The sequence below is a fragment of the Paroedura picta genome, chromosome 7 (genome assembly GCF_049243985.1).
Source record: "Paroedura picta isolate Pp20150507F chromosome 7, Ppicta_v3.0, whole genome shotgun sequence".
Classification (NCBI taxonomy): domain Eukaryota; kingdom Metazoa; phylum Chordata; class Lepidosauria; order Squamata; family Gekkonidae; genus Paroedura; species Paroedura picta.
This window is the reverse complement of record NC_135375.1, coordinates 58,058,668-58,082,445: the sequence shown is the minus strand read 5'-3', so window position 1 is coordinate 58,082,445 and position 23,778 is coordinate 58,058,668. Positions and strand designations below refer to the sequence as shown.

The 23,778-nt window shown below is 40.8% G+C and overlaps 1 protein-coding gene across 2 annotated transcripts in view; it reads right to left on the bottom strand.

The window, feature by feature from the left end:
- SLC12A2 (solute carrier family 12 member 2) overlaps positions 1-23,778 on the bottom strand; it is a 57,625-nt gene that overhangs the window by 4,299 nt on the left and 29,548 nt on the right. Inside the window, exons 11-26 of one of the 2 annotated variants that reach the window (XM_077344466.1) lie at positions 22,872-22,979; positions 21,218-21,341; positions 20,208-20,309; positions 19,650-19,805; positions 17,470-17,569; positions 15,335-15,446; positions 11,549-11,689; positions 9,874-9,980; positions 8,626-8,705; positions 7,114-7,239; positions 6,128-6,175; positions 4,188-4,310; positions 3,978-4,089; positions 3,249-3,335; positions 2,188-2,323; positions 1,962-2,029 (exon numbers count right to left, since the gene is read on the bottom strand). In XM_077344466.1, coding sequence (XP_077200581.1) covers positions 1,962-2,029; positions 2,188-2,323; positions 3,249-3,335; positions 3,978-4,089; positions 4,188-4,310; positions 6,128-6,175; positions 7,114-7,239; positions 8,626-8,705; positions 9,874-9,980; positions 11,549-11,689; positions 15,335-15,446; positions 17,470-17,569; positions 19,650-19,805; positions 20,208-20,309; positions 21,218-21,341; positions 22,872-22,979 — 1,730 coding nt within the window. The remainder of the gene's footprint in view (positions 1-1,961; positions 2,030-2,187; positions 2,324-3,248; positions 3,336-3,977; positions 4,090-4,187; positions 4,311-6,127; positions 6,176-7,113; positions 7,240-8,625; positions 8,706-9,873; positions 9,981-11,548; positions 11,690-15,334; positions 15,447-17,469; positions 17,570-19,649; positions 19,806-20,207; positions 20,310-21,217; positions 21,342-22,871; positions 22,980-23,778) is intronic. The other variant, XM_077344467.1, reaches the window with a different exon arrangement.

The window sequence follows — 23,778 nt, the reverse complement described above, 5'->3', positions numbered from 1 at the left end:
CAGTTAAGTCGACACAGCATTTGTGAATGCTTTGAGAGATAAAGGAATATATATATATTTATAGTGTACCTATTGCACTCATTTCTCATGCTAGCAAAGTTATGCTCAAAATCCTACAAGCTAGGCTCCAGCAATATGTGGACCAAGAACTTCCAGAAGTACAGGCAGGATTTTGAAGAGGCAGAGGAAAGAGATCAAATTGCCAACATACGCTGGATCATGGAGAATGCTAGGAGTTCCAGAAGAACATTTACTTCTGCTTCATTGACTATGCTAAAGCCTTTGATTGTGTAGAGCACAACAAATTGTGGCAAGTTCTTAAAGAGATGGGAATACCAGAGCATCTTATTTGTATCTTGAGAAACCTATATGCAGGTCAAGAAGCAACAGTGAGAACCAGGCATGGAATCACTGATTGATTCAAAATTGAGAAAGGAGTTCAGCAAGGCTGTATACTGTCTCCTTGCCTATTTAACTTGTATGCAGAACACATCATGAGAAAGGCGGGGTTAGATGAGTCACAAACTGGGATCAAGATTGCAGGGAGAAATATCAACAACCTCAGATATGCAGATGATACCACTCTAATGGCAGAAAGTGAAGAGGAACTAAAGAGCCTTTTGATGCGGGTGAAGGAGGAGAGTACAAAAGTTGGCTTGAAACTCAACATCAAGAAAATGAAGATCATGCCATCCAGCCCTCTCAAATCCTGGCAAATAGATGGGGAAGAAATGGAGGTAGTGACAGATTTTATTTTCCTAGGCTCCAAGATCACTGCAGACGGGGACTGCAGCAAGGAAATTAAAAGACGCTTGCTCCTGGGGAAGAAAGCTATGGCAAATCTAGGCAACATCCTAAAAAGCAGAGACATCACCCTGCCAACAAAAGTGCATTTAGTTAAGGCTATGGTATTCCCAGTTGCAATATATCGCTGTGAAAGTTGGACCATAAGGAAGGCCAAGCGTCAAAGAATTGAGGTTTTTGAACTCTGGTGCTGGAGAAGACTCTTGCGAGTCCCTTGGACTGCAAGGCAAACAAACTGGTCAGTGCTAGAGGGGATAATCCCTGACTGCTCTTTAGAAGGCCAGATCTTGAAGATGAAACTCAAATACTTTGGCCACCTCATGAGAAGGAAGGACTCCCTGGAGAAGAGCCTACTTCACACCTAACAACAACAAATGATATATGGGAGTTTCTACGGCCATTTGATTGGAAAAGTACTCCCAACCTTTTACAGGCTGTGGACCGGCGGCAGCAAGGAGGGCAATTGCCCGGCCGCACATGTCGCACATACGCACATGCGCACATGCCATGTGCGGCCGAAAACACAATGCATGCGCGTTTTTGGCCACGCATGGCGCATGTGCGCGCCCCAGCCATGCATGTGCATTGCGCGTGCACGGCCCTGCTTCCCTCTCCCCCCCCCACAGTAAAAAGCTTGCCGGGCCGCAAGCTTGCGGCCTGGGAAGTTTCTTACTGCGGGGGGGGGGGCACGGAGAGGGAACTGGGCCGCTGCCCGGTGGTTGGGGACCACCATTGTAGAGCACATACTTCTGAGAGCTCCATCTAACAACTGCCCTCTTTCACAGAAGACCTCCTGGCATATTATCCACAATAATCTTGCAACCCTCAGCACTGATTGTTTAGGAGTATGCTAGGGGAAAGACCTACTAGCACAGACTAAGAACTCCCTGAGTCTGAGGAGGAGTGCTTGCATTCAAAAGCTCACACCTTGAATCAATCTTTGTTGGTCTTAAAGGTACTACTGGATTCGGATTTTATTGTGCTACTTCAGATCAACATGGCTACTCATCTGAATTTTTCTGTGGGTAGTTCATGGGATCCGGTTTCAGTTTTTGTTTTCAATTGTCGTGTCAGTGGTACAATGAATATTTTCTCAGCACTTAGAGGATTATTAATATTTAGTGCAAATGTGAAAATCAATAGAAAGCAGTACTTACATAACAATTAGATTAGCTGTGCTTGAATGTTCTTTCAGTAACTCATTTAGCCGAATCTGGCGGTGACTCTGCAATTCAAATGAAAACACTAGTGATGTAAGACAAAGCAGAAGAGACTTATTAAAAAGAAGTCTGATTTACAGTTGTAGGTGAGCAAAGCCAACTAGTTAAACAAAGAAAAGTTAAAACAGTCAATACTGAGTATGAAGGGGAATTACAAATGTACCTTGGTTTTGTACAACTCAATTTCATTATCTGTGATTCTCCAAGGTTCGTCTTCTTTCATTTTATCTGCAACATCTTGTTCCTTATCTTCTTCATGAAGTCTGAATGGCTCTATCATTTCATCAAAAGCTGCAACGCTAGAAAGCATTTCATTACAGTTAGTGTTCAAACTGTGAGCTGAAATTATTATACTAGAGACACTGAACTAAAATGCTACATTGTTCATTCACAAAGATGGAAGGTAAGTGCTATTTTCCCCATGCTGTACTATGATGTTTTTAAAACAATAAGGGGACTATGGCTGCCCCGGAAGGGAGGAAGGAACTCCATAACGCTCTGCAAGTTTACTTCTTTTAATTTGTCTAATATCATAAACAATCATAAAGGATTCATCATTTCTTAGGACATAAGGACTTGATCATTCCTAGTACATTTTAGAAAATTCTTCCTGCCTTTTTGAAATTGGTTTTGAAGCTCTCCGAACTTGTAAAAAGACATTTGCCATCTAGCATAGGGGCTGAGAAACCACAGGCTAGAGCTGCCTTTGGGACACAACAGTATAAGTAATAAAAAACAGATTTAAGTTTTCAGGCTATTTTTATTTGGTGTTCATTTACTAGTTTAAGATTTCAGATTTATTATATGCATCAGGTTCCGTTAATGTACTGACTTATTAACTTTAATGTAATAACTTTATATTAATGAATATACCAAAAACTAACTTCTGTTCAAGCTGTTGGGGAAAGTGTCCTATGGTGATAATTTGTTTTTGTGGTTTTTTAATGTGTAGAAATCAGAGCAAAAATTAAGCAAGAGTTCCACCAAAAGTTTAATATTTGAGGTTAGCACAAGCGTTTACCTATTTTTATTTCATTCTTTTAAACGGAGTATAATTTATTAATATATTTCTTCTAAAATTGCTCTGTTACTAGCATGTTGTTACCTATAATCTTTTATTTTCATAGTAAGAAGACTGTAACAGCTGATAACAGCAGTTTTTAGTTGCCAACTATACTGCTAAAAAAATAATAACTGAAATAATCCACACACATACAAACTTACTTTTCCTTCTTTGGCTTCGTGTTAATATCCCCGAGGACCATGATATCTGAGAAATCTATTCGAAATTTGCTAAGCAATGTAGCCATCCTAAGAGAGTTCCAGAAGAACATAACAGTCGAATCAATATTTAGCATGAACTGAGCCCTACATTACTTTTAACATTAACATTTGTTCACAGTGCTACTCTAATACTCTATAGCTACTCTGATGCTGCAGGGTAATGTGCCTATTTAAACAAACTCAAATAGGTTTTTTGGAATGGGTACGAGAGCAAGCTCGGTGAAGTGATTAAAAGTAGCAGCCTCTAATCCAGAGAAACAACTTTGATTTCCCATTCCTCCATTTGCTGCCAGCTGGATGGACTTTACCAGTCACAGTTCTCTCAGAGCTCTCTCAGCCTCACCTACCACACAGGTTTGTTGTGGGGAGAGGAAGGGTAGGCAATTGCAAGCTGCTTTGAAGCTCCTTTGGGTAGAAAAAAATGGGGTACAAAAAAAAACAGCTTTTCACATCTCTTCTACAATATTTACTTGAAGAGGCTGCACAATTTACTAGCTGACAAAAAATGGAACAGAGAATAAAGACTATTATTTTGTTAATTTATATAAACATGTTAAATCCAACCTGGTGATTGAAAAGTTAACACAAATTATTATTTCTGGAGAAATGCAAAATGTTGATTTCAGATATGACACGACAAATGTTTACATTTTTACTTCATTCACTTACGCTCTTCTGTCATGATCTATTCTGTTTATTTTCCCACCAATGAACACCCTGATCTTACAGTCTTTCCACTTTTTCTTGGTTGTCAGAAGATAGGGAATCAATAACGTCAATCCTATGTTAAGAAAAATCAAACATCACCATTGATTTCACAATAACAATTTACAAGGTTAATATTACTCTGGACCTCATTTTATGAAACATTTCTTTTACCTCCATCATCAAAAAGCCACCAGACATCAATATTATTTTTGCCTTGTTTCTTCTGAAACTGAGAACTTGCATCAAGCAGTCTTTGATCTGCCATGTTCAGAGGAGCAGATGGACCTTTAGGATCTGTGAAATTGAGAAGACATATTTGAAAGAAATGAAGCAAGCAGAAGCAATGACAGTTATTGCCCACGACAGAATCTAACTGCATATAGCTTACTTGTAGCACCACAACCCCTGCCCCTGCTAGTTTCACTTTCTGGAAGACAACTGGAAAACCTTTGTATCAATGAACATGAAGGTTCCAAGTCTCCAGGAATGTGACAAGTATTCTCTTTTGCTACTACTCTTGTAAAGTGCATAACTGCGATACACTGGGGAGCAACAACTCCCCCACCCCCCACTGAACAGTATAGCAGAAGATGGGATAGAATATTCAGTGCTTTAAATCTGATGACACAGCTACAAAGGCACAACATGGAGAAGGACTACGTAGCAAAACTGACTGATATTTCATCTGCTTCTAGTTTTATCCTTCAAACTATTTAAAAACTAGAAAAGGAACTATATGAAAACTGCTTTGTTTGATATCTTAAATCAATATTATTTTAACTTTGTTAAAATTTTGACTTAGCACGAGTATTGCAATCTTTTGTTGCTTGAGTACTCAAGAGAACTTCTCAAATTCATGGCTACAGAGAACTTTAAAGATGTTTATATTTTAAAAATACGATTTTGATCAAGTACTGGCTTTGACTATATGTTTTTAAAAAATCCAAGTCCTGTCCAAAATCTAGAGAGACATGTTTGATGGTAAAGACACAAGCAAGTAAGATATATTAAAGAGATGGGAAGCCATGGAAGAGTGAGAGTGAAGGTTCGTGAGAACTTTAAGAGTCTACAAAGATGACAGCTGTAGAAAAGATGCAGGCACAGTGACAGGATATTAGAATGGCAAAGATAACATGCTGATTGGCAAGTATTTAAGACCCATTCGCTCCCATAAACCAGTGATGAAATTATCTGAAGAGGAAATGCCATAGAAAAGGAATGGCAAAGATGCCCAATAATAAAGAGAAAGGATGCAATCTTTGTGAAGTCACTCAGAAAACCTGTGATGTTCTGGGAGAAGTCTGAAGGTGGAGGACTGCTGCTTTGTTGAATCTATCACACAGATAAAGAATGTTGTCCAAAGCCCACATTAAGGGAATAAATATTTCACTCAAAGCAATGGATCTGGTACAAATAGAAATGCTAGTAAGGGCTACCCTTTCTGGACAATGCACCTTCTTTATCATAGACTATGCCTAAATTGTAAACAGTCCTCACTTCCTGTCTGAAGATAACGAGTGGTTGTTCCCTGAGAACTAAGCAAAAGGAAGAGTGGCCGATACCAGGCAGACAGGGGAGAGACTGCACTCAGTAAAGGCCTCCATCCAAAGAACTACTTTCAGATGTACCCCCAAAACAGTGAATGTGTAGTTCGTTTTCTTTTTGGAATAACAGCCCTCCATGCCATATTGCCAAATGCCTGTAGAAATTGGACTAGTATTTATAAAAGGAGGCAAGATTAATTGTCCCACTGGGCAGAGATTATCATGATATCCTCTGGATATTGTGTGTCCCTCTATGTGAAACACTTCAGTTTTGTTCATTAAAAGCTTGGCACAGTGGGCATACATTTCACTATTATCCTGTTGCCATGTTCAATGGTGATATTAAGACACATTTAAAATAAATTAATTCTTCCTAGAAATCATCACATCACACCTAAAAAGTCCATCCCAGCAGTGATGTTTCTCATAGGATTCCATGAACTTGGCAAACATAAAAGTTTAATCATCTGAGAGATGTTGCCTCACACTAAATGTATGAGAAAATATAGATTGATATATACAGTATGGAAAAATGGATTAAAACTAAGAGATGGAAAAATGGCCTGCCTTTTTTCAAAAGTGGTTGTGTTGGATTCTTGACATCATCTTCATCTTCTAGACAAGACAAGGTTTAAAAATAAAAAAATAAGATGTTATTAGGTGTATTAATGAAAATGAATATTCTTTAATTCTAAAGCACAACATAAAATGACATTATGGGAAAACAAACATGAATGAATTCAATCAAATCCTGTGATTAACATGTTGACATGTGACCTTCACATACTTTGTTTTGTAAATTCCCACTTGTTGCTGGAGGGAGGGGGGGAGATGAATCAGTTGTCCACTACTGGTATAAGCAAGCAATGCTCAGGAAAAAATGTTTTCCTGAAGCACATATGGTGCAAGAAGAAAGGAGAGTTCATAGCCTACAGCACTGTCCTAGTGTCAGGAAAGTCCCACAGACTTCCTGCATACATGCTTAATACTGGGCAGGCTTTTGAACAAAATAAGAGCCCTACTGGATCAACCAGTAGTTCTTCTAGCCCTTCAACCCATTTCAAACAGTGTTTAACCAACTTGCGACAGAGAACTGACAGCTCTGTGGCCACGGCTTTCCCTGGTATTCAGAGGTTTTCAGCTTCTGGATATGAAGGTTCCTTTTAACCACTAGGGAAGGAGGCCTTTGATGAACGTGTCTTCCATGATCTATCTAATCCAGTTTTAAAACAATATATGTTTATGACTATCACATCCACTGGCGGTGACAACTGAATTACTTGCTGAATAAAGAAGCATTTCTTTTTGTTTGTCCCAAGTCTATTGTCTATCAAGAATCCAATAGTGTTTCCATTGGACTAGCATATTGCCATTTGGTAAGAGGTTTCCTCAAGTTTAATGGCTTGAAATATAGCACTGGAGGAAAGGGAATGAAAATCCCTTTGTTCTCCATGCACACGTCTGCTTTGCAGGTCACATTTGAAGATATAAAAAGAGACAGAATAATTATTCTTGCATGACCACAAGGAAAATTCTATTCAGTAGATGGTTACCTTTCTGAATAGGAGCTTTTTCACTCACAGGCTTAGAAGTGACTATCTCTGTCTTCTTGCTGTAGTCCACATTTACTATAATATCTTTGGTTACAGGCGATTTCTCTTGGGATGATTGTAATTCTTCTGTGAATTGAAAAAGAAATTAGTTTACATAAACTAATTATTTACAAGCTACTAGACCATTGTCAGCTCATTTTAGGACAATAATACATGGCCAATGCTAAGGTCAAGCAACTGAGAGCCAGCTTGGTGTAGTGGTTAGGAGTGCAGACATCTGATCTGGCGAGTCAGGTTTGATTCCATGCTCCCCCACATGCAGCCAGCTGGGTGACCTTGGGCTCACACAACAGCACTGATAAAGCTGTCCTGACTGAGCAGTGATATCAGGGCTCTCTCAGCCTCACCTACCTCACAGGATGTCTGTTGTGGGGAGAGGAAAGGGAAAGCAAACGTAAGCCGCTTTGAGATTCCTTCGGGTACAGAAAAGCGGCATATAAGAACCAACTCTTCTGCTTCTTCTTAACAGTACAAACCATATTCTGTCTCTCTCTCTCGCACACACAAACTCACCCATTTGTGTTGACCCACTTAATGCTGGAAACAACAGCCTCGTAAATATTGACAGCTTCACAACAGTATGGGTTGGATCTAGTTCAGTGTTTCTGCAAGCACAAGGACTTCTGTCCACAGAGTGCCTTGTGGAAAGCGGTAAAACTTGCATTCTGCAGATGGAAGTCCTTGTTCCTGAAGAAATAATGCACTGGATCCAATACTATATATTTAATCCTAAATCTGAGTCCAGAAGCATTTCGTTGATCAATTATTGTTTGAAAAGGCAGGAGGCTGCACTCATTCAGTTGTAAGGGGGAGCGTTCTGTGCAAACTTGTATTTCCATACTGGAGCTGAAAACAAGCTCCTGCGTACGTCTTAATGATTTAATAGTTCCAGGGATAAGAATTTGGAATTCGTAGTCTATTGCAGTAAATCCAATCGTAAGTGCTGTGTCGCTTTAAAGATTAACAGACTTACTCTAGCATGAACTTTCAAAGCTACAGCCAAACCGTAGGACTAGAAACCATAGGACTAGAAGCATAGGGCTTGTGAGATTGTGAAGCAAGACTCAAAATACAAGTTAAAGCACAGTGATCATTCAAAGCTGCTGTAGTGGCGTCAGTTTATACCACAGTAACTACAATTATATCTCCTATTAAATTCTAATTCCACATTTAGTTAGGCTACAATAAATTTGTTAGTCTTTGAAGTGCCATAGGGAAACTGATCAACCCATTAAAATGCATCTTATCATGGAGTAACTTAGGACCAGTTGCTAGGATTTGATAAGTATTGCACATTTAACGATAAAGAAATTTAAAATAAAAAATTTCTAGGAACTCATCTCGTGCTGTTTAGAATTAGGAAGTAATGTCCAGGGAAAGGAGGCAAAACTGTACCTTACTTGGAGTGACAAAATACCTTGAGCTGATTCTAGATATTTTGATGAGGATTACCTTGTCCCTGAAGATGAGAAATATCCAGGCCTTCCCTCAGCCGGATTACCACCACGCCATACTGAACATCAAAGGCATCACTGTCATAGATTGGACAGAAAGACATTTTAAAAAGTAATTCTAGCTCCAAAGAAAGTGACTGGGTGTATTGTTAAAAGAACCTAAGAGAATATATGATGTCACATACCAATGTGAAATAAGGGAATAACTTCCTGCCTCAAGCCAAAGCTTTAGCACCCTACTTACAGCATTTTAGATGAGCTAACAGAAACCTGATGCTGCGTTTTTAATTGTTCTTAGAAAACATACCACACCTCAAAGCAGGCTGAAAATTAATTATATTACTAAAATCACACTCTTAATTACAGCTAGGACTTGCTCAGGTAATTTTATTACCTGAATTTTGACCTTTAATATTTATTCATATAATTTTAACCATGCCATTGTTTATGTAAACTCAGTGGTATAATTGTATGTGTCATATATTACAAATTTCCCTGGTGAAGCCTGTTAGCAAAAGGTGTAGGGAATTTTGTTTTTTGTGAATTTTGACTGAATATATTTTGCACCATTGACCTTGGCCTTATTTTAAAAGGCAGGGAGGGAATCCAAGATCCTTTAGAACCTCTTTCTTGTCTTTGTGAAAGGACTCATCAGGCCATGCCAGGTCAGGTTGCAGCCATTGGCAACTTACTATCATGGAACTTGCATGACTCAGTCAAGCCCAATTCCTTGCTACAATTCAACAGCAGCCACCCAATGAAATCCAGTGTCACCTAGTGGTTAGTTTCAAACAAAGATCTGCAGGGCCAGATTTGAATCCCTGGTTTATTGTAAAATCTCAATGGAAGAATTTGGGTTTAAATGGCTGAGTTCAGCTCTATAAGGGTTTCAAAACCATGAATGCCATAATGTGTGGTTAGACTCTAAACCTACCATATCCCACAGACTAATTGTGAAGATATAATGGAGGAGAATGTCCCCAACCGAGGAGAAAAGCTAGATATAAATAATTCAAGAAAGAATAAATAAATTGCCGAAGATAAGGGGCAGATAAAAGGTTGGCTGGTGAGAGAACAAACCAGGGAAAAGTATGACGCTATGGGGTCTTTCAGGAAAGGAAGAAAAAGCTGAGGAGAAGAAATGAGATGACCCACAGCGGTTCTTGTGAATCCCCCTTGTGATATACTAATATCAGGATTGCAGAATTACATCTTTACATTAATATATAATTAACCTGGTACTCACTGTAGTAAGTTGATATAGGTATCGACATCCCTCATGTCAGCTGACTGCCAATCTTTCTTAAATCCAATAACAAGAGTGTTTGGTCTCATTCGGCCTAAACCTGCAGCCTAATAACAAACTTAAATTAAAACCGTTGGCAAGCTTAAAGTAGCATCCTTCTAAGAATATCACATTGAGAGAAGATTTGGATTACCTGGAGAACTAGACACATATCCTTTCTATTCAGTGACAAAAGAAATTCAAGAATTTGGAGGAGGGCAGCTCTTCCAAATATTTCAGATGAAATATTCCCTCTGGAGGAGAGGGATCCAAGGTTGTTGCCTACATAGAATTTCAGGTTCTCTCCATCTCTGGGAACATCTACTTCTACAAGTCTGGCCTGTCAACACTCAAGCTCTCATTCCCTTGCAGAAGAATAAACTTCTTAAAGTGGATTTGTAACATTTTCTTTCTCTAACATGTTCTCTCATCCTTGCTGCTGGGCTTACAGTATACCTCCCCAGCATCCTTCAATGAGGTGGCTGGATGGAGTCACTGAAGCAGTAGATGCAAACTTAAATGGACTCCGGGAAATGGTAGAGGACAGGAAGGCCTGGAGGATCATTGTCCATGGGGTCGCGATGGATCGGACACGACTTCACACCTAACAACAACAACCTTCAAAATATTCTCTAGATCCACTTAAAGAAATCCAGGTGCGGGTGGGAGGAGGGTTTCAGCGTAAATTGATGGAAGGATGTTAGGGGGATTTGCCATTTTATTGTCCCCTGGTCTCCAGACTTTTAATTTCTAATGTGAGCAAAAATACAGATCCAATCACCATCCTGGGCTTTGGTCTTGTCAGCCAGGCAAGCTCATTACAAATTTCAATACAGAAGCTTTCCACTAGGGTTCACTTTTTAGAGGACCCTGGAGAGAATGTCTTTATAAAAACAAAGCACCTCAGTCCTGCATTCTAAGGTAATGCAGTAATGGGGGTGGGGAGAGAAAAAGTTGGACATTTCATTCAACCTATGAGGATATGAAAATTTTAGAATGGTCTCTGGCAAGGGAAAGTAGAGTTTAAATTGTGAGAACTAGGACAGTGGTCCCCAACCCCCGTTCCAGGGACCGGGACCGGTCCATGGATCAGTCGGTACCAGGCCACGGCTCCTCCCCGTCCTCCTCCCTGGCTGCTGCCTCGGGGGCTGCCCTGCCACTCTGCTGCCGGCTCTCCTTTGGTGCTCTCCAGCGGCCGCCATGGCTGGGACTCCCCCTCAGCGTGGCACTGCACAGATGCTGCTGGCAGCGCCTCCCAGCGGGTGGCAGGAAGTCAGGGGCGCCGGCGGGAAAGCAAATGGAGCAGGGGCTTAGGCAGTGGCGACGTCCCTTGGCAAAAGTCTACCCCCCCCCCAGGGCTCAGTAAAATTGTCAGGCGTTGACCGGTCCCTGGTGATAAAGAGGTTGGGGACCACTGATCTAGGAAACACATTTCCTGATTTCTTGCAGCATAGTAATTTTAAACCCTACATTCTAATATAGAAGCAAGAAAGTTACTGTGAATGTTAGCAATAATCTTTAAACAATTAAATATTTTTGAAGTGGAGTGTATGAAATCCAATTCAGAATTAATTACTCACAGCACAATATTATATCTCTTGAGAACAAATGTTCTCTTTTACTAAGTATTGCATACCTGCATTAAGTATTGTGCACCATCCCTCAAATCTTCTGCATGTACTGGAGCATAGAAGGCTTTCATTTTGTTTTTAATAAGCCACCGTTGGAATCTGGATAAGTCATTTGACAATTCTTTCATGGCTTGCCTGCGAGGACCCTTTAAAAAATATTATATAGTCATGTACATTTCTAAAAAGTTTCTAAAGAGAAAATTAACAATTCCTCATTGAGGATCACTGATTGGTTCCTTTATGCCCCTTCCCCCTTGTTAGAGTAATTTAAATATAAATTAGACCACCTAAATTTGAATAGATTTAGGACTCTTACATGAGAAGGTGAGAGTTGTAAACGGAGTTCCCAGTGTTTTCTGAAATTAATTTAATTTACAGGTGTGAAATGACTCAATATGCTGTGTCATGCAGAGAAGAGGGGGTAAAGTGCTTATGCAAACTAGTTTGATATGCAACGTAAAATGCAAACAGTTTACATATTGAACCCAGTTCTTATACAAAAAAACCGATATAGAAATTATAAGCCCAACCAGTCTATTTCAGAATTAAGGCCTGCTGGTTCAAGAGACTTCAACCACCAAATATGAACATCTCACATACATCGGATGCCACTCACTCTCAGTTGCCCGTGGAGATTTATATATCTGTTTGGATTGCTAAATGCTCTACGGGCCCTAATACATCCCAGCACTTCTGGCACGACAGAATGCTGGCTATCGTTGACAAGATAGCTTCCCAATGTCCTCCCTACCATCTCAAGCAGGCCCTTTGGTACACTGAGGAGCTCAATGAGAAGAAATGGGAACTGACACTACTAGAGCAATTCTGAGATGGTGGTGAAGTTGGTAAAATGCAAATTTTACTCAATTGCCATCACGTCTGCTAACTCACACCCAGCGCAATTATTTAGAATAGTTCAATCTCTCACCACCGTGGAGGAAGGGCACCAAAATAATAACCAAATGAATATCAGCTGTGAGGCATTTGCAAGTCATTTGACACTCCACTACAACCTCCCTCCAACCTTAGATAGAGAAATCAAACTAGATGGCCAAATCCCTTGGCCATCTTCTGGAGAGTACACCCCCAGGGTTATTCTTAGCGATTAAGTGATTATTGACTCCTTGCCCTCTGGGTTGTGTGGGTTGGGTTAGGCTGGGTAAGTTCCGTCATCACTTGGGTCAGGGTTGGATATTAGGCTTGACTTTTATTGTATTAGGGGTTTTTATGTGTTGTAACCCGCCACGATCCTTGTAGGAGTGGTGGGCTATAAATTTAATAACAATAACAATAATGATGATGGTCCTCGATGAGTGAAGTGGAAGTCAACCACATGCCCTTTAGATCCATGCCCATCATCACTGTTAAAAAATACCAATATAAAAATAGTGCCCCCCCCCAGGAGATAATCAACCTTTGCCTCTCAACAGGAGAATTCCTGGAAGGGCTAAGAGAGGCATTGGTTTGCTTGCTGCTAGGGAAAAAAAAAAACATCTCTCGACCAGCAACAACCTATCAACTATCATCTAGTCTTGCACTTAGCAATTCTGGGGAAGACGTTTGAAAGGGCTGTCGTGGATCAACTGTCAGCATTCTGGGAAGATGCTTCAGTCTTAGACCCATCTCATCAGTTTCTGGCCTGGCCATGGGGTAGAAACAGTGCTTGTCGCCCTGACAAAACCTCTGTCACCGGTTGGACCAGGGCAGGTCAGCACTACTTGTGTTATTAGACCTCTCAGCAGTGTTTGACACAGTTGACCATGAGCTTCTAGCTCACCACCTCGCCGATGCTGGGATTAGGGGGACTGCCCTTCAGCGGCTGATCTCCTTTCTCCGAGATCGCAGACAAATAGAGTTTATTAAGCTGCTACCAGCTTGCATGTGGAGTCCCTAAGGGAGCAGTTCTCTCTCCAATCCTATTCAAAATCTTTATGCACCCTCTTGCTCAACTGGTGTGGAAATATGGATTGGGTTGTCATCAATGACACCCAGCCAATGACACCCAGCTGTTCCTCCTGATGGATGGCTGCCCTGATTCTCCCCAGAGGCATTAGTCAGCTCCCTGGAAGCAGTGACAAGGTAGCTCAAGCAAAGCTGTCTGTAGCTCAACCCTTCAAAGACTGAGGTCCTGTGGCTAGGCAGAAAGTGTCCAAAGCGAAGAAGCACGCCTATCCAACCAGGCATGATTCTCAATGCCTCCCTCTCAATGGAGACTCAGATCAAGAAAGTAGTGTGGCTGGAAGTCTAGCACCTTCACCAAACCAAACTACTAGTGCCCTACCTGGCCCCAAAACACCTAGACACAGTGATGGTCACCTCTAGAATGGACTTCTGCAACTCACTGTATGCAGGCCTACCCTTAAACTTGACCTGGAAAATACAGCTGGTCCAGAATGCATCGGCCAGGGCCATCACAGCAACACCATGGAGGACCTATATTCGGCTTATTCTCCAAGTGCTGTGTTGGCTTGCAGTCGAATTTCGGATCAGGCTTAAGATTCTGGTAATCACCTTTAAGGCCATATGCAGTCTGGCTCAGTGTACCTGCGGGACCACCCTTTTGCCTACACCCCTCAAAGAACTTTACGCTCTGCTATCTCCAGCAGCCTGGTGATCCCTGGCCCCAAGGAAGTTCACTTGACCTCAACCAGGGCCAGATCATTCTCCATCCTGGCCCCAACCTGGTAGAACAAGCTCCCAGAGGAGATCAGGGCCCTAACAGAACGAACAATTCCACAGGACCTGCAAAAGGGAGCTCCTCCACCAGGCATTTAGTTGAGGTTGATCTGAACAAATCACCTTCCATTGGCCCCCAAACCTTCCCTCCCATGAAAACAACCTTGGATTTGTCCAATGCACAGGGCCATCAGTATGCTGTAGTTAAATTACTATCCTCACCATTGTTCTGCTGTTCTATCATATTGTTCTATTGTCATCACTGTATTGTTACTGTTTACAACTACTAAGTTATCTGTACCGTTCCCTGTTTGCTTAGTTCTATGTAAACCGCCCTGAGCCTCAGGGGAGGGTGATATATAAATATAATAGATCCAAAATGCCTCTTTTTCTCAGTTATCTAGTTATCTATTCCTCAGTTGTGTGGACCTTTTCAATAACCCAAAATCATAGCTCTTTTTCTGTGTGGAAGAAACTCAGCCAGTGCTGAACCAGTGGTGCAACAAATCACCTGGTTTGGAGGTCAGAGTTCGGCCATGACCCCAAACTCCATTTTCCCAGTTCGTGCCCCTCCCTAATGGTGTAAATCCACATATATTCTTTGAGAATATCTGCTTCTTAGTATCCAAGAATTAAAGTTAAGGTTCTTCTGCTAACATGACAGTATTTCAATAAAATTTAGAAAACAGCTAAGTCATAGCTGCCATTTGTTTCTTCATGCTTGTTGAAAGGCTCAGCCATATCCCCACTAAGGACATGAAACATTTATACCATCATCCTAAGAATGATTTGCTTTAAACTGGATGCTCTTCATCTCCTGCTAGCTTTCCCCAGAAGTCAGCTTAGAGCTGATATACAAGCTTTTTTATGTTATACACCAGCTGTCTGATTATATTGCAACTCAGGTGCACTCAAATTTTTGTACAATCTGTTTGTTCCAAGATGTTCCCCAATATCCCTCAAGTCTATGCCCTACTCACCAACACATTAGTACAGTCATTATTTGTATTCTTCTCTAGTACTGCATCATCTGACATGGTTTCCCCGAAAAGAGGGGCAGTGGGACAGGTTCACATGTCATTTTATAAAAGATATAAGAAATTATTCTGACTTACCATATGTATGTGACCACAGATCATTAACCCTACATTTTTGGTGAAGGCATGTACCAGATGAAGCAATGCAGGACGCGAGTTTGGAGGACCACTCATAACAAGACACTGTGGCCTAGTTGTAGATTTAAAAGATAAATAGTATGTATATCATAAATTATCCATCTGAACTGCTCTTAATAAGCCATAGATTCTGTCCACACAGTAACTCAAATTGCATAACATTTTATGGAGTATTTCCATACATTTCAGTAGTAAGTGTCTCTAATATTCATTGATTAGCTGAACTCCAGCAAAGGTAACAGAAGACACCAAGATACCACCGATATTTGCCTAAAACAGAACGACCAGAATAGGCCTGCTGTGTTCCTGGCCAGACACTACTCTGAAATCTATCTTCAAAACAAAAATATCATCTTATGGATATAGAAGAAGTGTTCTTTTTATGGCATTTTCAAGTTATGTGAACTCTTTCTTCGGTCAACCTGTGAAGGCTCAAATACAGCTAACCTTTACAAAATTTATCAAAAGCTTCCCAATTCATGAGCACATTTAAAGATTTCTGGTTTTTAGAGGGAAATTAAATTTTGGTCTTGTGTTGATAGGATTTTAGTTTGTTATTTATAGCAAAAATATACAACTTGCAATATACTGATTAAAATTAAAATTCAAGCTAGCAAAAACAGCTAACAGAGCTAGCAAAATAGTCTACTCAACACTTTATTATTGGCTAGGCCACCTGATAGAGCAGGGTAAAGATATAATGAACAGTGGGTAATGGCCTTTTCACCTATGAAGCAGCAACTCGTGGCTTCCCAGCCAATGCCACACAGTGGCAGCATGGGTTGCCTGTCACAAAGCACAACTGATGGGATCAATAACTCACAACCTGTTTTTGTTTGTAGGACGTGTTCTCTATTTCTTTACATAACATCCCTCAGATCCTTTTGGTTTGGTTGTAACTCACCTGGGCCCAAATTTATTTATTATTATTGTTGTTGTTGTTATTATTATTATTAGATTTATATACCACCCCTTTCAGGATTTCTGACTTGGGGCGGTTCATAACTATTTACACATTAAAATTAAAAACAGTTAAAACAAATTAAAACAGATTAAAAATCAATAATCATCCCAACTACGTTTCTGTCTCTCCATCTCCCACTCGGGGTGGGGGGGTCTTTGAAGAGGACTCCATGTGATAGTATCAAATTCAGTTGTTCACTGGCCCCAATGTAAAGCCTGGAGGTAGAGTTTCATTTTGCAGGCCCTACAAAACTAAAGAAGTTCTTGTAGGGCCTGCAGCTCTTCCAGGAGTGCATTTCACCAGGTAGGGGCCAGGACCAAAAAGTACTGCAAAACAAGCCCACCTGTATTTACTTTGTTATAAGCAAGCAACCTTGCACGATATGCAAGCTGAAAACCATTCAAGCTGGGGTTTCAATATTATTCTTACATTTATTGTTCATGTTACCTCGGTGGACTCACCACTACAGAGTGAGAGAATACAAACTCCCTTTCAAAATGTGTGGTTGTCAGTTTCTACTGTTATGTTAGTTGGCCCCTATAGTATATTATTGTTTGCTCATATTAGCATGTATATAATTCATAGCATTGGAAAGGACCTATAGGGTCATCTAGTCCAACCCACTGCAAAATGCAGGTAAATGGCTACAAGAGCCAAGCACTTATGCAGTCCCTTCTGTCCACCCACTTAAAATCTGACTAAGTTCACAGAATTAGCATTTCTGTCAGATGGCTATCTAGACTCTGCTTAAAAACTTCCAAAGGAGAACCTACCACCTCCAGAGAAAGCCTGTTCAGCCAAAAATTCTTTTGAATTAATTTCATCCCATTGGTTCTGGTCCAGCCCTCCGGGGCAATAGAAAATAACTCTGCTCCATCCTCTGTGACAGCCCTTCAAGTACTTGAAGATGGCTATCATATACCTCTTAGTCATCTTCTCTCCAGGCTAAACAGATCATGTTCCCTGAACCTTTTCTCATACGTCTTGGTCTCCAAATTCCTCACCATTTTCATTGGCCTCCCTCTGGACATGCTCCAGTTCGTATACATCTTCAATTGTGGTTCCCAAAACTGAACACAGTACACTAAGATATTTATCTATCTCAAATTACCTGAAGTTTTTCACATGGTCTTCCACACCTGAAAGGCGAACAGCATGCTGTAGTGCATTTAGATAGGTCAAGGCTTGAGTTGAAGATCCCCAATTTACATCTGGAAAAAGAATTGTTTGTTTGTTATAGCAGAAGGAGCCCAATGAGGTAAAGTCTTTGATCTGGCTGGTTTGAAGATGACCAGAAAAGGGTAGTTAACAAATCCATTCTCATTCTAAAACTCAAGCAGAACCCAAAAGTGGACAAGACAGTACCAAAGGTAGCTGAAGATGTGAACTGGATTCAGTATACTGATAAAAAGAAAACCTCCTTCCTAAAATGCTCAAAGCAAGGGTTAATGCCTCTAAGAGATTTTACCAGTAATTTACCGAAGCAAGTGTTTTGGGACCAGTTTAAGAATACACATTAAGCTGCCTTACATGTAGCCAGGCCGCTAATCTATCAAGGTCAGTTTTGTCAACTGAGCTAAGAATAATAGAATCAGAGTTTGGAAGGGACCATAATCAATCCATCCAGTCCAACGCCCTGCTCAATGCAGGATCAGAATAAAGTATCCATGGTAAGTATCTGTCCAGCTGCTGCTTCAAGACTGCCAGTGAGGAGAAGATTATCACCTCCTTAAACAGCCAATTTCACAGCTGACCTATGCTGATTGGTATTCTTTCCCCAATACCTAGCTGGTACCATTGTTTACACCCATTACAGTGGTCCTATCCACGGCTGCCAACAGTAACCATTCCCTGCCCTCCTCCAAGTGACAACCTTTCAAATACTTAAAGACAGCAATCATGCCCCTTTTCAACCTCCCCTTCTCCAGGAGGAACATATTCAAGTCCCTTAGCCTTTCCTCATAGGGCACCAAGCTTTGGATCACTCACGTTGCTCTTCTCTGTGGCAGTGCTCCAGGAACTCAGATAGAGATCCCTCACATCACCTACTATTTGATCCTTTTGACTGTAGATAACAAGGACTGACCCCTGGACTTTGTGCCTGGAAAGCAGGTACTTATCAATGACCCGCAGCATCTACTACAGCAATAAACTACAAAACCTGTAAGACTTTCATGTAATGTATAGCAGTTGTGTAAGAATTAACACCATATAATATTACAGATCTTTTGCAAAGATGCTTGGTGCTTCATAATCTCTTATCCCACTTCATTTTACTAGACTTTTGAAGTGTCATATTTATTGCTTAATTTTTTTTAAAGTAAAAAAAATTAGGAACATAATGTATTTTGTAAAGCACTATCATTTCTTACACAACCACTATACAACATTACATGAAAGCCCTACAGATTTTTTATTTAACTTATTTACTTCAATTGCATCTCACCTTTCTCCCCAATAGGGACCTAAAATGGCTTACATCATAGCTTGCAGCAGCTCCTCTGACAAGCAAGTTAGGATGAATGTGTAACTGGCCCAAGGTCACCTGGCAAACCTTCCACAGCAGATTAGAATTCAAATCTGGGTCCCCGTAGACATTCTGACCACAACACCACCACACTGGCTTGGATGCCCTAGGGCAGCCTTTCTCAATTTTACCCTTGAGAAACCTGTGGAACGTTCTTCAGGGTTCAAGAAACCCCAGAAGTGGCGCGATCATGCAGAATATGGTTGGGAAGAAGAGCTGTGTACTTGGCTCACCTATCTCCTTACCACCCCATCCAGGCCATTTTGAGAGGGGTGGGTGGGCTGACACGACCATATATGGTCAAGATCACCCAACAAATGCTTAACACATTTAAAAATATATTAAAATTAATTAGCTTGCACCTAACCTGGGAAACCCCAGGGTTTTATAAAACCCTGGTTGAGAAAACCTGTCCTAGATCAAAGAAACAGCTTTCAAAATAGTTTTATTATTCCACTTTAGTCTGCCACAATGTTTTTTTGCCAGTTACCTTCCCATTTCTCTTGAGAAAACGCCTACCAAGTACAATCTCAACTGTGCCCTGAACAACATATCTCATTTCTTGTAGTATCTTTGTATGAAATTCACTTTAGGGTCTGTAAATTGTATTACCTAGTTAACTTTTGAAACAGGCTCCAGTCAGTAACACTAAAAAGCAAAATACGCTATCGTGTACACAAGGCAAAACAGATCACACATTTTTAATACCATAATCAAATTATTAATCCCATCACTGACCTAGTGTTTCCTACACATGCACCCACCTGGCTTCTTGTAAGTTACATAAATGTAGAGTCCTAGAACGATGACATATGTGAGAAGTGCTGCCCACCAGTTAATGACAAACATCACTATACAGCAAAGTATTGCGCCAACTAGGGACACCCACATGTTGTAGTACTTAAAAGCAGGACGCCAACCTATTCAAAAAGCAAACAGAATAAAGTGAATGAACAGTAGTTTCTCCTTTTGTGTTACCAGCAACTTCCAGAGCATTTTAATACCATACATATCTGTGGAGTATTAACATGTAACTACATATATATGGGGCACCTCGAGGCCAAAGAACAGCATATTTTAAATACACACACGCATTAAGTTCTAATGAAAGAGAAATGGACAGCCTTTAAAATTTCATGTTGGTTTGGTGCAAACTGCTGGCCACAGCATGGTTGGCTGATAGTGAAATATAAAATGTTTGTTCTTTGTAGTCCAATGACAGCTTGTGCAAGCACTTAACTGCAATTTAAAGGAATTTTAAAAGGCACTTTTGCCTCCATTAATTTGTTTCATGTGCATAAGAGTAATGACATAATTCATACCTGGGGATTTTGCAAGTGAAGCATGGAACACTGAGAAGTTAATTAAGGCATAAGAAGCCAAGAAGAAGTTGGAGATAATTGGAGCAATGAGATTCAATTCAGCTGTAAAGACAGAAAAACGTCATTATACTTTTATGTTTACGACCAAGGTAAAACAGAAAGGGTTACATGTAATGTTATTGTTAATTTTAATCTGCTGGTTATTTATTTTAAGCTGCTGGTTATTTATTTTGAATAAAAATAAGCAACCTTGACAGCATTTTACCTGAGAGTGCTGGCTAAAAATATTTTGAATAAATGAAAGAGAACCATGGGTATTCTTTGCAATCACACAAAGCGAAATAAATTCTTTAGGGCCAAGCTAGCCCCAGAGTTGGGCTGGCTTTTTAAAAATTATTGGTTTTTTTTCATGTGTCTACTGGACCCCCCAAAATTTGGAATTTCTGAAAAAATTCAAGATCTAAATAACATACTGGTATCGGGATCCAAGGTTTTTCAGAAATACTGAAATTTTTTTGGGTCCAGTAGGTCCAAACCAAAGTATAGGGTTTTTTTTGCATATCCTTTAGTCAGCACTAACAATAACTGTTCACAAATATAATAAACACAAGTACAATGTACACGTGATTTCTCTTTATACATTCATTGATTCTCATGTTACATTCAATGCTCATACAGCTGAACAAGTGACTTAAATCATAGGTTTATCCAGATATTGATCCCTGGTTGCATCTTTCTTACAAACAAGCAAATGCATGCACATGCAGATGGTACATTCATTCACTGTAGCATAAAAGGTGCTAATAAGTCTGTATTGTTCAGTTTCAGATTTTGTCAAATATATATATATGGCTTGCTCATTAACCTCAGAATTCTTACATGATCAAGATAGTGATCTAACCAACTACTTGATTTCTAATGTAGATTATATTCAGTGCTTCTGAGGTACTTGACAGGAAAAATTAGGCAAAAATCCTTTCTCACAAACAAAGCTCATAAATCACACCCACCAATTAATATGAATCCAAGCCCAATCAGGAAGGTCAAAAGATATCCTCGTAAAGGTTCATTATTCTTCCCATAGCCCTTAGCAAACATCGAGAAACCTGGGTAAATATTGTCTTTACATAGAGCCTTAAAAAAAAAGAGAGAAGAGATTGGAATAATTCAACTACCAATAAAGAATAGCAAATCATTTAGATCAGGGGTAGTCAAACCTGTGGTCCTCCAGATGTTCATGGACTACAATTCGCATGAGCCCCTGCCAGCAAACGCTTAGAGTCAAAACTATACTGGTTTTTCACATTAAAAATCCTATTGTTCTCTTCAGTTTTATGGGAAAATTTTAAATAATGAACAATAAGAGGCTAGTATTGTGCTACCTAGTACATTTTCCACCTTTAAATACAATGTAAAATTATATTAAAATATATATATTCCCTCTTTCATTTCTCATTTGTTTCTCATCCCTTTTGCACTGTGCTTACACTCAGGCCTTGCAATGTTTGTTACCAGATGCCAAGCAACCCCTCAAATTGCTGCCAAGATCTCATAACAGAGTCTCCTGACATCTCAGTGTTATATTTTTCTTAAAATAGCAGACAACGCTTCTGATTTTGGTTTTCTGACACACACAACATCCCAGGACACACATACAAGTTAATATTTTTCTGCAAACCTAAGGCTTCCCACATGCTTTTAGCAAACTCTTCTATTGATCCTTGGGCCCTACGGTGTGAATTTTTGATGGTCCAGTTCAGGTTTAGATATATAGATGAGTCTTCACAAGCCCTCCTGAGATAAAGTTATAGAAGGACTTGGGAAAATCAACTTATAATTGTATGTATTACTTCCAAACAATGGTAACCTGCACATGAGTAAAGTTGAAATAAAAGGCAGTATCATTATCTTATCAGTTTGGTTTTGGCCCTGAGACCTCAATTTCTTGATTAAGCCTTGAGAAAGGCTGAGGGGCTTGGGAATGTTCAGCCTGGAGGGGGTTGAGAGGAGACATGACTGCTCTCTAAGTATTTCAAAGGTTGTCACTTAGAGCAGTGGTCCCCAACCTTTCTGAGGCTGGGGACCGGCAGGGATCGGGCCGCGCCCGCAGGCCACATCCGCACATCAGGCCGCGCCCGGCCCTGATTCCCTCTCCTCGCCCTCCCGCAGTAAGAAACTTCCCGGGCTGCAAGCTTGCGGCCTGGGAAGTTTTTTACTGCGGGGGGGGGGCAGGGAGAGGGAGCTGCGGCCGGCGCCATGGCCTTTGCGGCCTGGCACCGGGCCGCGGCCCGCAGGTTGAGGACCACTGACTTAGAGGAGGGCAGAAGTGATTCCTGTTGGCAGCAGAGGATACAATCCGCAGTAATGAGTTTAAACTACATGTAAAATAATATCAATAATATCAACTAGATATTGGGGGGAAACCTCAGTCAATAGTTCAGCAGTGGAACTGACTGCCTAAGGAGATGGTGAGCTCTCCTCACTGACAGTCTTCAACCGGCACTGGACAGATACTAATCCTGCATTGATCAGGGAGTGGGACTAGATGGCCTATATGGCCCCTTCCAACTCCATGATTCTATCTAAAGAAACAGTATATGAACTTCAGGTATACAGCGTTTAGAAGAGTAATTTTATAGTGCTGATTTCAAAACAACTTCTTACCTGGAAAATTTTAGGTGCGCTGACAAGAGATGCTAATGCAGAAGAAAGTGTGGCAGAAAAGATACCAGCAGAAATCAAAGGTGCAAATCCTGATACCATACTCATTACCTAGAAGTAGAATATAAATATAAGAAGTGAAGATATAACATAAGATACTTTAGTGCAGCAGTTCTCAACCTTACCTTTGCTGTGACCCCAACTTCAGCGGCGGCAGCAACACATGTGTGCCCATGTGGTGTGCATGACTGTGTGCACGCAGGCGCACAACAATTGAGGTGGCGTGGAGGTGGCCATTTGCCATGGCTCTGCTGCTTCTGCCACTCCCCGCCTTCGCACGCCGCCAGAAACCTGGCAACCCAGGGGAAGGGGCCAAGCAACCCCAAATGGGGTTGCGATCCCAAGGTTGAGAACCACTGCTTTAGTGTAAAATCTGATAGACAAACCTCTTCTAGTTTCTAAAAGAATTCAATTATTCAGAGAAAAAACACTATGGATAGAATTATAGTATTACTACTCACAAACTTTTATACATCTGAACACAGCCCACGGCGCCGCAGGCGTCACGGACTAAATAAAGCCGTAAAGGCTTTGTGGGAGGAATTAGGGCGGGCTCGGTCCGGGATGAGGAAGGGTGCCGATTGGCCCCTTCCTCCAGACAGACCATTGGCCGGGCCAATTGGCAGGCATGAAGCCCCTGCCGATTGGCCCAGCTGATTCCCGCCCTGCTAACAAGGAAGCAACTGCGAGCCGCTCGCAGTTGCTCTTTGCTGGCGGCCTGATGCCGCGTCAGGCCTCCGACCAAGGGAGCCCCTAGCGCCCGCTGTATTTTAGGTACAGCGGGCTTGATTACTAGTTTAATAATAAAATATTAATGGAACATTGGTTAGTACTTCTCATAGTTACTAAA